We start from the raw sequence: 19,103 nt of genomic DNA on the forward strand, positions 1-19,103 counted from the left end.
TCAATAAGCAGAAATTTAACAGCTCTCACTTAACACTCTGTACCTGACAGCATAGCGTCTTTGGACACTTGCAAAGAATAAGAACCACACATTCAATGAGTTTATGAGACACGGTTTAGGGCTGTTTTGGAATTGAAGACTCATTCTATCTGGCTTCTTTCTCGTGTGGGCTCATACACACATGCAGGCAACCAGACACACATTCACATTCTAAATAATAAAAAGGGTGGGAAGTTTCCCAGTTAATAAAAACAAAAGGAAAAAGTAGAAAAAAGGAAAAACAAGATACCTAAGATAAGAGGGGTTTGACCTCTCCAACTCTTGCAGTCCTCAGACTCTTATGGAATAGGAGCTGTAGCTGCAGTGAAGAAACCAGATGATAATGTTGCTGGGACTATGCTTCATGCTAGCAGGGCCTTTTGGATACTGGCAGACTGGTCAGGGGCTGCCATAACCCATTCAATGTTGTCTTCTTGTAGGCTTGCCTCAGGAAGTGGGAGCATCAGTTCAGATGTCATGTTAAGCCACAGGAACCAAGGCCTTCCACCTTTACGGTTGCAATTCTAGCTTGCTCCACCTCATGGCTCCTTCCAGCATCTAAATCATGTATGAAGTATGCCTTGGACTCCAGCAGCATGGCCCAATTCAGCTGAAGTGAGGCAAACTTTGGCATAATGTCAGTTTAGAAAAGCTAGCATTTTTCTTGAAATATCCATTGTTTCAAACCACATGCAGTGGGTATGTGTGAACCCCCAAAATATCAGAAATGAAAGAAGCACAAGAATCAGAGTTTTGTGGAAGTTGCCACAGCCCTCTTCTGGGTCAAACAGTTATGCGCTGATATCTGTTCCCGCCTCAAACATCCATAGCAATATTTTGTTGCAAAAGTTTCTGACAGAAGAAACACACAGTAAAATCATGCTTTCATCAGCAATTATTAAAAATAAATTCAGACCTCTCATGACAGATGTCACATCTTTCCTTTGCAAACAAGAGAATTTGGGAACTTAACAACCATTATAGTCTAACTGGGTAAAAGGTTACACAGTTTGTGTCCTTTATTAACTGTCCATCTCAAAGCAGAAAGTTACTTTACAGCTTATGAATATGAATTCCATTTGAAATGGAAATAATTGAAGTTTATACTAGATCTGTACTCCCATTACACTATTTCTCTCACAGAGGTGAAAGGCTTCATAAGTCAGTTCATCTTCAATAAATTCCTAGCACATCAATAAAGGGGACTGTGACATGCCGCAGGGTACAAATCTGAATTGTTGGATCATTGTGCCCCCTTAACTTGCCAGTCTCGTGTGCACTATGCCCTGTTTTGCTTTGTGAGCTGCCACTTTGCCAACTTACCCCAGCCTCTGGCATGCAAGTCACCCCCTGACAAATACCAGCATGCTATAGCTATCACTCTGGAATTACGTATAGGGTGACACCCGCATTTGCCTAGTCCCCGCCTTGCACCCCAGAAATGTGTGCTTTACACTGCTCAAGACTCCCTTGATCAGAGTAAGCTCATTAATTAGTTTGTCGTTGCATCAAAGAGTAAGAATATGTAACCTGAGTAGATTCCCCAGACTTCTGTCAAAAACACGCTGGCTTAGATAAAACATTAAAATAAGTTTAACTACAGAAAGATAGATTTTAAGTGACTATAAGTGGTATAGGCATAGAAGTGCAGAATTGGTTACAAAAAGAAATAAAAGATAAAATCACACTCTAATTCCTAAACTTTATCAAGCTAAGTCAAATTTGAAGCAATAAGGTTTCTTCTTCAAGTGCTTGCTCATGTTGCTTCCATTCTAGGTGTGTGTGCGCGCCCATTGGAGATTTTTGCCTCAGCAGTACCCGCAGGGCCAGCTGTGGCGCCCTCTGGAGTGCCGCACTCATGCTGCGGTACACAGGCATTTTGTTGGTGCCAGTGGGTGCTCGCACTCCCAGCCCCGCCCCTGGCCCCCTCGCTGCCCCATTGGATCCCTCCCCAAATCCCTGCTCTGGCCCCGCCTCTTCCCCAAGTGTGCCACGTTCCCCCTTCCCCCCGGCTTGCCATGCAAAACAGCTGTTTCGCAATGCAAGCGCTGGGAGGGAAGGGGGAGAAGCAGGACGTGTTGGCCCGCTCAGGGGAGGAAGCAGAGGTGGAGCGGAGGCAGAGATGAGCTGGGGCAGGGGGGTGTGGTGGGGATCTGCCGGTGGGTGCTCCACACCCACCAATGTTTCCCTGTGGGTGCTCCAGCTCCGGAGCACCCACAGAGTCAGCGGCTATGCCGCGGTAAATCAGGTGCCGCCAGCCCTACACCCTCTGAGTTCCTTCTTACTGTCCATGGTGGTCAGTCAGAGTTTCTCTCTTGCTTAGCAAGAGCTAGCAGTTGTCTACCATTTCAAGCTTCATGCCTTAAGACTGTTGTATATACTTTGCTTTGCTAGTCTTAAGTAGTTGTTAAGTAGTTCTTAAATAGTTGTTACGTGTGAGTTACTTAGTAGTTAGGATCCCAGCGGGACTTTGTCCTAGGTGGGACAAGCCCGGGTTCAAGCCCTGCTCAGACTGCAGCAGGCCTATGCCTGTGAGTGACTCCCACAGCAGCTGCCTTAAGTGCCTGGGGGCATCACATCTAAAGGAGCAGTGCCGGATTTGCAAAAACTTTTGGCCCTGCCTCCAGAAGGAGCGGGACATCCGCCTCAGGACTCTCCTGATGGAGTCCACACTCCGCCCAGCTTCCGAGCAGGTCGCACCAAGTGCCTCAGCCTCCATGTGCAGCACACCGCCAGCACCCGACTCCTCACGGCACTGTTCGCCAGCGCCGGTGCTGAAGAAGGCCAAGAAGCACTCCCCGGCACTGAGCAAGAAGGCCCAGGGGTCATCTATCAAGGGACCCAGGCCTGCCCATCAGACTGCTCTGGTGCCACGTGATCGTGCCTCCCCGGCTGGGGTGTCCAGTCCCCTGAAAGGTCCGCCGCCGACTCTTAGGAGCGGTATGGGACCCCCACTCCTGCCAGGGAGCTAAAAGTGGTGCATCTGGCCTGCCAGGCGTTCTTGCCCCACCTGAAGGGCAGGGTGGTGCAGGTCCTGATAGACAATACAGCTGCAATGTACAACATCAACAGGCAAGGCAGAGCCAGGTCTTCAGCCCTTTGTCAGGAAATGCTCAGTCTCTGGGACTTTTGTGTGCGACATGCCATTCATCTGGTAGCTGCCCACTTGCCTGGAGCCAAGAACATCCTGGGGAATCGCCTCAGCAGGACCTTGTCATCTCGCCAAAAATGGTCGCTTCATCCAGAGGTGGTCAGCCTCATCTTATGCAGGTTGGGGACTCCCCAGGACTCCCTGCATCCAGACAGAACAGGAAGTGCCATCAGTTCTGTTCTCTGCAGTGCAGGGACAAAGCTCCCCTGTTGGAAGCCTTCTTGATTCCATGGTTGGGAGTGCTGATGTGTGCCTTCCCACTGGTACTGCTGATCCACAGAGTCCAGCTCAAGGTAAAGCAAGACAAAGCATTGATCATCCTCATAGCCCTGGTGTGGCCTTGTCAACACTGGTTCAGCATGCTTCTGAGTCTCTTGACAGCCACGCTGCTGCAGCTACCTCTTTGGCTGGATCTGCTGTCACAGAACCATGGCAACCTGCTGCACCCGAACCTGGAGTAGCTGCACTTGACAGCCTGGCTGCTGTGTAGCTGAGTGCGGACAAATGGGGGTGTTGCACTGGTGTCCAGCAGGACCTGCTGGGCAGCAGAAAACCACCAAGGTGACCTACGTGGCAAAGTGGAAGGAGTTCACATGTTGGGCCTCTGATCATATGGATGAGGCCCCACTGCAGGACATACTTGACTATTTACTGCAGCATAAGCATCAGGGTCTGTCACTATCTTCGATCAAGGTACACCTGGCGGCCATTTCAGTGTTCCACCTTCTGCTTCAAGGCCGGTCGATCTTTGCCCATCCCAGGACTGGACGTTTCCTGAAGGGTTTGGAGCACCTTTACCTGCATGTCCGAGACCCAGTCCCCTCTTGGGACTTGAATCTTGTGCTGTCCAGACTCATGGGTCCCCCCCCTTCGAACCCTTGGCTTCTTGCTCCCTCCTGCTTCTCTCCTGGAAAGTCTCCTTCTTGGTCACTATAACTTCAGCCTGTAGGGTGTCCAAGACCAGGGCGCTCATGTCAGAGTTGCCCTATATGTCTTCTATAGGAACAAGGTCCAGCTGCGTCCGCACCCAGCCCAAGATCGTCTCCCAGTTCCACACTGGTCAAGGCATTTATTTACCAGTCCTTTATCCAAAGCCTCATGCTATGGATGACGAGCACAGGCTGCATACCCTGGACGTCAAATGGGCACTGGCCTTCTACGTTGATAGAACAAAGCCGTTCCATAAGTCAACACAGTTGTTTGTTGCTGTCGCTGACAGGATGAAAGGTTGCCCAGTGTCTGCCCAGAGAATTTCGTCTTGGATCACACCCTGCATCCGCTTTTGCTATGAGCTGGCAAAGGTGCCCCCGCCAGCCATCGCGACAGCCCATTCAACTAGGGCACAATCAGCAGCCTTCCTGGCACAGGTGCCAATCCAGGAGTTCTGTCAGGCCGCAACCTGGTTGTCGGTCCACACATTCATGTCACACTACACCCTGACTCAGCAGGCTTGAAACAATGTTGGCTTTGGCAGAGCAGTGCTGCAAGCTACAAGACTGTGAACTCTGAGCCCACCTCCATTGATTCTGCTTGTGAGTCACCTAGAATGGAATCAACATGAGCAAGCACTTGAAGAAATAAAAACAGTTACCTACCTTTCGTAACTGTTGTTCTTAGAGATGTATTGCTCATGTCCATTCCATTACCCGCCCTCCTGCCCCTCTCTTGGAGTGGTCGGCAAGAAGGAACAGAGGACGTAGGGCTGGAGACACCTGATATACTGTGGTGTGAATGCGGCACTCCAAGGGGCTCCGCAGCCCTACGGGTACCACTAAGGCAAAAATCTCCTACGGCCGTGCAAATGGGCACGCACACACCTAGAATGGAATCTACATGAGCAACACATCTCTAAGAACAACAGTTACGAAAGGTAAGTAACCATTTTTTCTCTTACCCAAAAGTCTACAGCAGTCTGTGCACACTGGAAAGTTTTCCAGTTAGGATCACTTCCCCCAAGTCAATGATGTTTCTTTTTTCCAAACAATCTTGTTGCCTTCAGTATGGGTGGGGGACAAGAGGTGATCTGATGATGTCACTGTCTCTTACTTTATACTCTCATCCAGGTGCTGGAAAAATTTTTGCTGTGTCATGGGGTTAGGAAGCCCCCATTGTCTACGTGTTTCACACCCAGTCCTTCACATGAATTGCAAATTCTTGCTTGCATCTTCCATATACGTGAGGCTTGACATGTAATGCTTGTTTTGCAGTTCCTTGGTTATTTCTAGGGAACTGGTCAGTGGACGTTTCTCAAACTCACAACATGTTTCAGCAACAAACATATAGCAGAATCTCAGAACTTCGTATACAATGATGACACATACATATCAACAGGACAGTAATGTTCAACAGATTGACTTTTCCAATGATACCTCAGAAGGCATACTTTGTACAAGATTTATCATAGTTTTGTAAAAGTGGTGACCGTAATAGCGTAGACTGTCACAGGCACATACAAAAATACCTGATCAACAAAGCAAATTATGGATTTACATACATAGGGATACCAAGTATACACATTCCTCAGGGTACAACCTGAACTGATGTACAGCTGTGTCCCCTCAATTCTTCAAACTGGGGTGCCTCTGACACTGCTTTGCTGTGAGAGCAACCACTCCCGGTCCGCTCACACACAGCCTCCAGCATGTAAATAATTCCCAGCTAGACTGTCTGAGTGCTATAGCCAGCCACCTATGAATTACATTGCAGGGCAACACCAGAAAACTCCCAGTCTCAGACTTTCCCGCACAGAAATGTGCATCTTGTACTGCCCAGCCCTCTCCTGGACAACACAAGCTCATATCAAGTTCGTCATTTCATTGATAGAAAATGATATGCACAAATCTTGTTACCTCAAATGGAGTTTCCCAAATACTTCAATCCAAGTTTATTAACTACAGAAAGAGAGATTTTAAGCGGTTACAAGTAATGAGGCATAAAAGTTAGAATTGGTTACAAAGAAATGAAAGGTAAAACGCAACTAACACCTAACTTAACAAACTAAGTGAATTCAAAGCAAAAGGTTTCTCTCACCACATGCTTTAGCAGTCTTACTGACTGAACTCCTTTCAGACAGGATCTCTGTCTGAAGCTTCCTTTGTCCTTCAAGTGTTGTCAACGCTGTGAGTAGACGGGAAGGGAGAGATGATTTGGAGCCTCTGTTCCATATCCAAGGTGAGCTCCCCACTCCAGATTCAGAAAAGAGGAACTGCTACTGTCTCCATCCCTCTCCTCCCTCCCCGCAGCTACACCTGCCTGACTGGAAGGCTCAGATAGGCAGGCCTGGTTTTGACTTGATTTGCTGTTTGAGGTTGTATGCATAGGAATGGGGAATGTGCTGCTCATTGGGTTATTTTGATTATGTAATATATTTATAACTGATGTCAAGGGCACCTAGGTGTCAAGATATGTTCTTTTAAGTATGTTATAGAAATGTAATTATTCAAATAAGTAATAAATAAGTATGAGCTATGAGAACATTCAATGTTACTGTAAATAGGAGAAAATGCTATAAGGGATATAAACATCATGCTTGAGGGATAAAGCAGAAACTAACTGGCAGGGATTAGAAAGAAACTTCATATAAGGAGAAGTTATTCCTTATCAATACAGGGTTCCTTGTCCCTTCCTTTGATACATCTGGTACTAAGCACTGTCAGAGACAAGATATTGGACTAAATGGACAAATGGCCCTATCTGATATGGCAACGCCAGTGTTCCTGGGATTGTTTAACTGCTCACACCAACAGCACGTCGGAGTTTAAGACAGGAAGTGAAGAATACTCTAGCTAAACTGCAGAGAGCATGTACAGAGGCATAATATAATTATTCATATTGCAATATGACTAGGATGCCAGATCCACACAGTTCTGGAAAAATGCCACAAGAACTCTAGGGCCTACAAGTTGTCAAGAGACGTAGTTTAATGTTCCATCTGGAATGCAGTTTATTTTTTACAAAATGAAGAAAAGAGCTTTGAGTAATATCTCCGTGTCAGTCAATAACTGATTGTTCAGTGAAGATCCAAGCGAAGGTGGGGAGTGTGGTTTGTATGTCACAGGCTGGCTAAGTGGTGTGATATCCTCATTTAGTGACTGGTCCACATACAAGACAGAAGCCTGCTACTGCTCTGAGGTAATGAAGTCACCTCAAGTGGTAGGGTTTTGGGGGTATTGTGCTGATACTCCAGAAGGCCTGTGCCTGGGAAGGATGGTTACATGCAGGCGTTCAAGGCATCTTTGTCTCTCTCTCTAGGTACTGAAGCATCTGCGCCATTTAAATTTCACCAGTAACATGGGGGAGCAAGTGGATTTTGATGAGTCTGGGGACCTGATAGGGAATTACTCGATAATCAATTGGCACCTGTCACCAGAGGACGGCTCCATCATGTTTGAGGAGGTCGGACACTACAATGTTTATGCCAAGAAGGGAGAGAGGCTCTTTATCAATGAAAACAAAATCCTGTGGAGTGGATTCTCCAGGGAGGTAAGTGCCATAGATCACCTTAAACCCCTCACTACAGTGCTTCCTAAATCTTTGAAAGTTGAGCCTTTCTTCAAGAAAATTAGAACAATCTTTCTGTCACACACACACACACACACACACACCCCTCCATTGCAATACCACCATGTGTTATTAAGGGCTAATTCATCTTAATTTATATATCTTCCATGCTCCTCGACTAGTGCTTCACTTCTCAATCTCTCCTAATTAAGAATGCTGATATTTAAAATAGTGTTGCCCCTTTTGGCCCGACTAGCTAGCCAAAATGCGGTATAGTCTTGGGTTTGGGTTGTTGTTTTTTTAAGAAGAGAATGTACATAAAGTCCCGTTTCCCTGAGCACAGTAGAAACAAACAACAGCATGCAGTTTCCTTGCTCAGAAATCCCCAGGTCTGCCACTCTAGCAAGCTCTGTGCCCAAGAAACTCTATCACATTACTTCCTCTCAGGGAATTTTTTCCTTTCAGGAGGCTAGAAATCTATCTGCTGGCTTCCTATCTCCAATACCCATGATCTTTAATCTATATCCTGATTGAGCCCCTGCAGTTACTAGAAGGGCAAACATCTGTTAATCTACCTAAATTATTTCTGGGCTGCCTTGTTGTTGTCTCAGGCAATAGCCTCCATTTTCTGCAGCTGCTTTACTGTATGTTACAGCCCCTTCTGTTGAGCCTGATAGGTACTTTACACACACACTGGTTTTAATTAGGTTTATGATTAACTTTGGATTTTAGGGCTTGTTTAGATGAACACTTGGTGCACAGCAAACTGGGCTGCACTATTAATCTAGATAGGCTCCTAGATCCAATACTTGCAGCTATTAGCATCTTTCAGCATAATAATATCATTGTTAGCCACTGACTTAGCGTCTGTTGAAATTAATGGGACAGTTCACACCTCAAAGCTATTGTTTCAGTCTCTGAAAGCTCAAGCAGAAGAGTCTGCATCAGTTATACTTGCTTCACCTTTTGAAAGTTTTATTCATTATGAGAAATTTACACTTTTTTAAAATGAAAGTTCAGATTGGCAAACTTTTAAGAGATCCGTCTAGAATCCCCACACTCAGCTAGTCCTTCCCTGATACTGCCTCACGTCACAGTAGATGAGGGAATACATGTTACACATTCGTAAGGAATGTGAGTGAGAGACGGCAGGAGTTGAAGAGCCAGGAGTCTTGGGTTCCATTCTTAGCTCTGCCGCTGACGTATTGATTGGGCAAGGTCATTTCCCTTCTCTCTGCCTGACTTTCCCTATTAATACTGACTTGCACAAGGGGAACAGGAAAATCACTGATGAAAGTTTGCAAAATACTTTGAGATCCTTGGATAGAAGGACCTATAGCCATGCCATGGGTCAGTGTTATTTGGAGTAGATGGGTAAAAGTGAGTGGCAAGAAATCATTTTACTTTGCTTTAGTTACTCGTAATCATCATGCAATATCAAGGGGACAGGCTGACTCAGCGGTTTGTTTCATGGTAACTAGAACCTTTCACCTCTAGGCTGCTAATTCAAATTCAGGCCACTAAGAACTGACTTTTGTTACCAGCTGATAACACTTAGATGTTATGAGTAACATCAGTTGGGCTTCTGTTTTTCGGGGGTTTAATAATTTCATTTTTCAGGGTTTATTTTTAGCAATTTTGGGGTTCTATGCAGATGGCCAAAAATTGGATTTTTTTCAAGGCTTTTTCTATGTATATATATATATACACGCACAGACATAGTACTGTTTCAAACAGCACTATGTTAGAGCACAGTAGAGAACCTTTAGTGTGCGCCAGTAGATTGTATACCAACCAATTAATGCACAACACATTAGTGCAGTTAGAAATCACACCCCAGTAGTCTGCACTGCTGCTCTGGGTAGACAAGCCCTTATATACAAGCCAGGGAGCAGGGATATCACCTGTATAAACAAACTTCACTGGGAAAGAGGTGTAGTAAGCATGAATTGAGAAACCATTTCTAACTGATTTCATTTTTTTCCTAATTGAGGATGTTTTATTGGTGTTTATCTGTTAAAAGCTAAAAATAGTACCCTAAATATGAGTTCCCAGTCGAATTAGTGTCCATTATGCAGCAGAGATTACAAGGACTTGTGGTCTACCTTCTACTCCCTGGAAATGGTCCTTCAAACACAAAAGTGGAGAATACTGATAAGGCTGGTTGAGGGAGGACAGTTTTTCGGTTACACATGTTGTCTCAGCAGATTTTAGTCTCCAGGGCTATCAATGACAGGTTTCAGAGTAACAGCCGTGTTAGTCTGTATTCGCAAAAAGAAAAGGAGTACTTGTGGCACGTTAGAGACTAACCAATTTATTTGAGCATGAGCTTTCGTGAGCTACAGCTCACTTCATCGGATGCATACTGTGGAAACTGCAGAAGATCAATCTGACACTTTCCACCAGCACTAAATTCATTTTTACCCTTGCAGTTTCGACACCACTTACAGAATTTATCTACTCCCATATTGTCACAATACATCTTCCTTGCATTGCCATGCACCAGCTATATTCAGGCTTTTCCTGCAATCCCTGAGCAACAGGCCTGTAGGACCAGAATCAGAGCAACGATATGAGAGAGATTCATAGATTCTAAGGCCAGAAGAGACCATTATGATCATCTAGTCTGCCTTCCTGTATTGCACAGGCCATAGAACTTCCCCAAAATAACTCCTAGAGCAGATATTCTAGAAAAACATCCAATCTTGATTTTAAAATTGTCAGTGATGGAGAATCCACCATGACCCTTGGTAAGTTGTTCCAGTGATTAATTACTTTCACTGTCAAAAATGTATGCCTATTTCCAGTCTAAATTTGTCTTGCTTTAACTTCCAGCCATTGGAGCATGTTGTACCTTTCTCTGCTAGACTGAAGAGCCCATTATTAAATATTGATTCCCCATATAGGTACTTATAGTCTGTAATCAAGTCACCCCCTTAACCTTCTCTTTGCTAAGCTAAATAGATAGACTCAAAATGCTCAATCACTATAAGGCATGTTTTCTAATCCTTTAATCATTCTCATGGCTATCCTCTGAACTGTCTATAATTTATCAACATCCTTCTTTAATTGTGGGTTCCAGAACTGGACAGGTCCAGCTGTGGTCTCATCATAGCCAAATACACAGATAAAATAACCTCTGCACCTCTACTTGAGATTCCCCTGTTTATGCATCCAGGATAGCATTAGAGCTTTTGGCCACAGCGTCACACACTGGGAGCTCATATTCAGTTGATTATCCACCACAACCCTGCCACCCTAGGTGTTTTTCAGAGTCATTGCCTCCCAGAATACACTCTCCTATCCTGTAAGTATGGCCTCCATTATTTGTTCCTAGATTTATACATTTATATTTAGCCATATTAAAACGCATATTGTTTGCTTGTGCCCAGTATACGAAGCGATCCTGACTGCTCTTAATCTCTAACCTGTCCTCTTCATTATCTATCAGTTCCCCAATTTTTTCCCCACAAAGTCATCTGCAAACTTAATCAGAGATGATTTTATGTTTTTTTCCAGGTCATTGATAAAAATTATAAACAGTGTAGAGATGAGAACTAATCCCTGAGGGATCTCATTGGAAACTGATGTGCTTGATGACAATTCCCCATTTGCAACTGCATTTTAAGACCTATTAGTTAGCAAGTTGTTAATCGATTTAGTGTTTGCCATGTTAACTTTATGTCATTTCAGTTTTTAATAAAAATGTCATGCGGTAACAAGTCAAATGTTTTACAGAAGTCTAAGTAAATTACATCAACCAAATTTATCTCATCAAAAAGATAAGTTAGTTTGACATGATCCATTTTCTGTAAATCCATGTTGATTTGCATGGGTTGAATTCTTTATTAATCAAGTCCAGTATCAGTTGCTGGAAGGTGATCAGGAACAGTCAACATGGATTCACCAAGGGCACATCATGCCTGACCAACTTGATTGCCTTCTATGGTGAGATAACTGGCTCTGTGGATGTGGGGAAAGCAGTGGATGTGATATATCTTGACTTTGGCAAAGCTTTTGATACCGTCTCCTACAGTATTCTTGCCAGCAAGTGAAAAAAGTATGGATTGGATGAATGGACTATAAGGTGGATAGAAAGCTGGCTAGATTGTCGGGGTCAACCGGGATTGATCAACGGCTCGATGTCTAGTTGGCAGCTGGTATCAAGTGGAGTGCCCCAGGGGTTGGTCCTGAGTCCGGTTTTGTTCAACATCTTCATTAATGATCTGGATGATGGGATGGATTGCACCGTCAGCAAGTTCATGGATGACACTAAGTGTGGGGGAGAGTTAGATATGCTGAAGGGTAGGATTAGGGTCCAGAGTGACCTAGACAAATTGGAGTATTGGGTCAAAAAAAATCTGATGAGGTTCAACAAGGACCAGTGCAGAGTCCTGCACTTAGGACGGAAGAATCCCAAGCACTGCTACAAGCTGGGGACCGACTGGCTAAACAGCAGTTCTGCAGAAAAGGACCTGGGGATTACAGTGGATGAGAAGCTGGATATGAGTCAACAGTGTACCCTTGTTGCCCAGAAGGCTAATGGCATATTGGGCTGCATTAGTAGGAGCATTGCCAGCAGATTGAGGGAAGTGATTATTCCCCTCTCTTCGGCACTGGTGAACCACATCCGGAGCACTGCGTCCAGTTTTGGGGCCCCACTACAGAAAGGATGTGGATAAATTGGAGAGAGTCCAGTGGAGGGCAACGGAAATGATCAAGGGGCTGGGGCACATGACTTATGAGAAGAGGCTGAGGGAACTGGGCTTGTTTAGTCTGCAGAAGAGAAGAGTGAGGGGGGATTTGATAGTAGCCTTCAACTACCTAAATGGGGGGTTCCAAAGAGGATGGAGCTCGGCTGTTCTCAGTGGTGGCAGATGACAGAACAAGAAGCAATGGTCTCAAGTTGCAGCGGGGGAGGTCTAGGTTGGATATTAGGAAACACTATTTCACTGGGAGGGTGTTGAAGCACCAGAATGGGTTACCTAGGGAGGTGGTGGAATCTCTATCCTTAGAGGTTTTTAAGGCCCGGCTTGACAAAGTCCTGTCTGAGATGATTTAGTTGGGGTTGGTCCTGCTTTGAGCAGGGGGTTGGACTAGATGACCTCCTGAGGTTTCTTCCAACCCTAATCTTCTATGATTCTATTATTTTGCCTGGGATTGATGTCAGGCTGACAGGTCTATAATTACCCAGGTCAATCCATTTATCCTTAGTAAAAACTGTCACAGTATTAGCTTTCTTCCAGTCTTCTGGTACTTCCCCATTGCTCCAAGACTTACTGAAAATCAGCATTAATGGATCAGTGCAATCATCAGCCAGCTCTTTTAAAACTCATGGATGCAAGTTTTCCAGACCTGCTGATTTAATGTCTAACTTTAGTAGTTTCTGTTTAACAGCCTCCTGAGATATTAGTGGAATTGAGAAAGTGTTATCACCATATGATGAGACTGCATTATCTGTTTTTCCCCAAATCCAGAAGAGAAATAGTTATTGAGCACTTTTGCCCTTTTCTGCATTATTATTGATTTTTCTACCTTTTCTGTCTAGTAATGGACCAATAACATTGTCAAGATTCTTTTTGTTCTTAATATATTTTTAAATGCCTTATCCTTACTTTTGCTGGTCGCAGCTTTTTCCGTGTGTCCCTTGGCTTCCCTTATCAATTTTCTACAATTCCTAACTTTTGATTTATATTAATTACTATCAACTTCCCCTTTCTTCCATTTGGTGCATCTGTGTGTGTTTTATAGCTTCCTTCACTTCCCCTCTAGCCGAGATTGTTTTTTTAACCTGCACAGTCCTCTTCCTCAATTGCAGGATTGTGACTTTTTGGGCATCTAGTACGGTGTTCTTAAATGACTCCCAATTATCAGTCATATTTTTTGAATTAAATTCTTCATCCCAGCTGATTTAGCTCAATTATTTTCAGCTTTGCGAAATCGGCACTTCTGCTTGCGCAGTATAAATGTGATCAAGTCATGATCACTTGTACCTAAGTTAGAATTATCTTTTACTTCTGTGGTCAGTTCTTATTTATCTGTTAGGTCTAATACACAATTCCCCTGTGTTGACTGCAACATTTTTGGGGTTAGAAAATTGGAGAATATTGAGAGAGAGAGAGAGAGAGAGAGATCTTCAGGACAGGTATCTCTCCAGAATTTTATACTGTGCTCATCACCATAGTATCTGACCTTAGCACATTTTGTAATTTCTCACCACAGAGTAGAGTGTGTATGAGCCCCTTCCCCAGCAAGGTTCTGGATCATGCATTTGCATGTTTAACTAGACTGCTCTTTGTCTTGCAGGTGCCAGTCTCTAACTGCAGCAAGGATTGCCTCCCGGGTACCAGAAAAGGTATCATCGAGGGAGAGCCCACCTGTTGCTTTCAATGCGTGAAATGCTCTGACGGGGAATACAGTGATGAAACAGGTAATATGGAAAAGGCGTGTGTGGTTTGCAGATTCCTGTGAGTCGCCACCAATGGATCATATTTGTAAGTGCAATTAATTCCCAGCCACTGTTCTAGTCTGTTAGAATAATACTGAGCTGAAGCAACAGAGAACATTTCCCTTGGAAAGTCCTCTGAGAGAATATTACATAGGAAAGATGCATGAAGAATTATTCATTCCTTTTTTAAGTGAATTTGTGCTGATGAAAGCTGCCAGATTCACAGACCTGAAGAATGAACCTCTCAATTATCCCCAGAATATGTACAGTACATGCAGCAGCCTCCCTAGTTCAAATTGCCTCAAGGCCCTGCCAATAGACATAATTGGGACCCTCTCTAAAGGGCAGAGGGGAGTTCAGTTTTCATGGCTCATTCGTTTCCTAACCTCCGCTAAAGAAACCCTGCTCTCAGCCCCCTCAGAGCCATGTCAGTCTTATCCCCTGTTGCACGGTTAGGTTTCCTAAGGAAGAGAGATGGGAAAGGATTTGCTCAAGGGCACACAGGAAGCCCGTGGAAGAGCCACAAATAGTACCCAGGAATCGGACATCAGTATTCCTACCACACCATAGCAATAACTTTTGGTCCCCTAACAACCTATAGGTGAAATGCTCCATAATACAATTCCAATCTGCATCCACCTTTTCATATGTTTATATATTCCCCATTTTATCAGGAAATAAAGTCCATTCTGTAGCAGAATCCATTGTAATCAGACACCCCTGTATTCACACTGCACAGATGAACATTTCCCTTAATTGAATTGGCTTCCACAGTTTCTGCAGGAAATAAAGCAGATTGATATGACCTGTGGGCACACTTCAACTCTTATTGAAGTGAGAGTCTGATTAAACCATACAGTTCCACTCTGGAGGGAAAATGTAATAACAGTTTTAGAGCAAATTGAAAATTTTTGATTTTCCAATGTCTCAGTCAGACTGATGCCTCAGGGTTGGCACGTCCCAGACCATGAAACCAAATTATTGTGTCAGCAAATTTCTGCATCCAAAACCATTCTACGCTCCAAAGTACAGCCGTTTCCTTGCCCTCACTGGCATCATGTGTCATAGTCCAGGCTGCAGCGTGTGTGTGAATGTGCTACCATGTGTGTGAATCACATTCTCAGCAAATCAGAAATGAATTACCATTCTTTAATAGGGGAATATGGTACCATACATTTCTTGATTCAAATACTATAAGAACTTAAAATCAATATTCATATAATATTCATATAATAGCTTATTTTGAATTAGATATAAAGCAGAGATCCTGACCTCTGTAAAGATCTGAAGTAAAGATCCCCTGGCACTTTACTCAAGATTTAAGGAGCAGTTTCTGCTGCCCTGGTAAAATTCCAACTTGGGTGATTTCATTCTGCCTTTCTAAATTTCTTCTCCTATTTCAGTTGGATATGTTACTCTTTTTCATTTCCTGTGCTTACCTGTTTTATAGTGTTGCTGTACACAGTTAAGCAACTGCCACTCTTCACCCCAGAGGGGGTGTCTGGACCAGGCCATGGACGGCCCATGTGCACCAGTCAGTTACCACCTAGTGGTCAGGAAACAATTGGTATCATCACAGTTGAACAGGGTCACGAAGTCAGGGTCAGGCACCAGGTTGCAGGTCGGAGGTAAGTGGAGGAGTCAGGGTCAAGCTGGGTCAGGATACCAGGAAGCCAAGGTCAGGTACCAGGTTACAGACAACTGGCAAGTAGCAAAGTCAGGGATGAACCAGAGTCAGAAGCCAGAGTCTAGGATCCACAGCAAGATAAGGTTGGAGCAGAAGCAAGCAGACAGTCTGTGTTGTTGCTTAGGACAACTCCTCATGATGACTTTCTGGTTTATATACCAGCATGAGCCAATCAGTGGGCTGTAGGGAGCCACTGCTCAGGACCTGCTGGGTGGTACTTCCTGTAATGTCTAGCTTCACAGGAACCCAACCTAAATTTCCAATGGCGATGCAGAAGCTTCAGTGGCCCAGAACCCCACAGTCCCAGGTTCTAATCCCACAGGTTCTTACAGTACCCCCCTTCAAGGTGGTTCCAGGCCAGGCTAGTCGTGATGAGTCCTGTGCCATTCCCCCACCAGGTCAGGGGTGTGGACGTGGGAAGCAGGTTCCTATGTGTGAGCTTACTTCATCGGATGCATCGAATTTTAAGGTGCATTCTAAGGTGCCACAAGTACTCCTTTTTACCAAAGTAAGTTATCCCATTTCTCACAGAACAGTGTCTCTTAGCCCACAATGGCATAGACTGTGTTCTTTGGGCAAGTGGGTCTTCTTTCAAGGCAGAATGGATAAGGGTGACCAGGTCTTGCTGAACTGTGGCATTGACAACATTACTAGGCTTCAGGAGGCGGGAGTCTCAGAAGTAAGTTCCTTGTTTTCCTGGTAGTAGCTCCCCTTCCGCGATAGAGGCTGGCTCTCCCATTTCAGTTTCCTAGGCATTAGGTAATAAACTCGAACTCAGAGAGCAACAAGGCCTACCTTAACTGCCTCTGATTCAAATCTTGGGCCTTGCAGAGGTACTCCAGGTTCTTATGGTCAGTAAAAACCTGTACTGTGTGCCAAGCTCCCTCAAGGTGATGACGCCAGTCTTCAAATGCAGTTTTGATTGCGACGAGCTCCTTGTCCAGTATGCCATAGTGTATCTTTGTAGGGGTGAGTTTTTGAGAGTAGAATGCACAAGGGTGCAGAACTGACTGGGGTCCAACTCTCAAGAGTACTGTCCTGACAGTCATGTTGGATACATCCACTTCCACTATTAACAGGAAAACTGGGTCAGAGTATGCCAGAATCAGGGCTGTGGTGAAGGCGATCTTAAGCCGGTCAAAAGTGAGCTGGGTTTCAGGTGACCAAGTGAATCAAATGGCTTTATGAAGGAGGGAGGCCAGGGGGATTATTTGTTCTGAGATGTTGGCGATGAATCACCTATAAAAATTTGCAAAGTCCAGGAAGCGCTGAAGTTCTCAGAGGAAGTTGGGGTGCTGAAGTTCTCAGAGGAGTTGGGGTGCTGTCCAGTTGTGAATGGCTTCCATCTTCTACAGGTCCATCTGAGTACCCTCCGGGGAGACTAGGGAACATAAAACTTCAAGGGTGGTCTGGTCAAAGGTGCACTTCTCTAGTTTGGCATAGAAACCATGCTTCCCTAGTGTCTCCAGGGAACACCAGACAGTACTGCTCAGGGTTCTCAGAAAACACCAGTATATCATCAGGATAGGTGATCATATACAGTCCAAGATGTCCCTGAACATATTTTTTACAAACTCTTGAAATGTTGTGAAGGTGCTGGTTAAGCCAAACAGCATTACTGAGTATTCAAAGTGCCCGTATCAGGTACAAAAAGCAGTCTTCCATTTGTCCCCAGGCCTTATGTGCTCTAGATTGTATGCGCCCCAGAACCTAGGTGAGTCATCAGGAGGTCCAGCAATTCCAGAATGAGGGGCAAGGGGTACTGGTTACAAATAGTCACCTGATTCAATGTACGATAGTCTATGCAGAGGTGCAGTGATCCATTCTTTTCTTGCACAGAGGACTGGTGCCCCTGCTGAAGAGGTGGATCTTGGAATGAATGAAGCCCTTTACAAGATTTTCCTGGATATACATGCATAGTGGCCCCATTTCTGGTTCAGGCATGGTGTATATCTATCCACAGGGCAGCTGTGCCCTGGTTTGTAGGTCTGTTGGACAGTTGTAGTCCCTATGTGGGGGTAATGAATCCATGTTTTTCTTTTCCACCACACCCAGGTAGTCTCGGTGTCTGTAAGGGAAGCTGAGGTTCTGGTCTGGAGTTACTTCTTTCTGGGTTAGCCCCTGCCATCGGGGGTCTCGCTTCCAAGGGTCTTATCTGATCCTGGGGCCCTGGTTGCAGGTAACCTGGGGGGTTGTTGATTTGTTGGAGGCAAACTTTCTGGCAATATTTAGAGAAGAAGCAAATGTTCCTTGAGATACGCAGGCCATGTCGCTCCAACCAAAGAGTGCCAAGAATTATTGGGAAGAATGGAGAGTGGAGCACATCAAAACATATTATTTCCTAGTGCCCTTCCCCTGCGACCTCTAAGGAAACAGTCTTTTGGGTCACCAGTCCTGACAGCAGAGGTGACCCATCAACCATTTCTACCAGGTCTGGTGTAGGTTTTGGCCAGAGAGGGATCTGGATGATTTGGGCTACCTTAGTGCCTATAAAGTTGACAGTGACATCTATCATCAGCAGTTGTGGTGGGATCTGCTGCCCCTGCCTGAAGACCCACAACCTCAGCAGCAATTAGAAATGCAGGGAGACCCCATGGTTCCTGGGTCAGGTTCTACTTGAGGGGTGAGGGTGGTTCTAGAGCACGGAGCTCTGGTAATGCCCAAGCTGTACCCCCGTACCGGACTTGGACTGGTCCATTTTCCAAGCTCTTTTGAGCTGGACTGGAGGCATGGGCATGTCCTGGAACCCCACAATACAGAGTTTCAGCTGCCATTGACATTCTTTCTCCTCCGAAGTCAGGTGTCTGCAACCCAGGCAAACCTGCATCAGTTCAGGTCTTGGGTCTACAGGCTTTGGTGTAGCAGGCAGTTCCTCTTCAAGTGATGTCCCTGTGGGTGCTCGACTGTAGGTGTGGCAGCATCCCCTGCGCCTGGGTTTGGAGAGCTTAATCAGCAGTGCCCATCAGACAGCACATGGGCACCTCCCCTCTTTTGCACTGCACGTGGGACATTCATATATATATGAATGAGAGAGAGAGCACGCGCACACGCTGTGCGGTCCAACCGACCCCAGTTCCTTCTCCAACATCTTTGGTCTGGGACGGACTCTACTAGCAGAGCCCACTTCTCCTATACCCTCTTAGTTAGTATTTTCCTCCTATGTTTACAGTTCTTCTCATAATTTAGGTTTCTGTTTTCCGCCACTTCCTGCCCTTGCCAACCAGGAAGCCTTTTCCATTCACTCTTATGCCCGGCTTTTCCGGGTTTAAGAGGTGTGA

General features: G+C 45.1%; 1 protein-coding gene across 1 annotated transcript in view; it reads left to right on the forward strand.

The window, feature by feature from the left end:
* Positions 1-19,103, forward strand: part of CASR (calcium sensing receptor) — a 103,149-nt gene that overhangs the window by 73,663 nt on the left and 10,383 nt on the right. Inside the window, exons 4-5 of the mRNA XM_077807354.1 lie at positions 7,442-7,672; positions 13,997-14,120. Coding sequence (XP_077663480.1) covers positions 7,442-7,672; positions 13,997-14,120 — 355 coding nt within the window. The remainder of the gene's footprint in view (positions 1-7,441; positions 7,673-13,996; positions 14,121-19,103) is intronic.

Source organism: Eretmochelys imbricata, chromosome 1 (assembly GCF_965152235.1).
Source record: "Eretmochelys imbricata isolate rEreImb1 chromosome 1, rEreImb1.hap1, whole genome shotgun sequence".
Lineage (NCBI taxonomy): Eukaryota > Metazoa > Chordata > Testudines > Cheloniidae > Eretmochelys > Eretmochelys imbricata.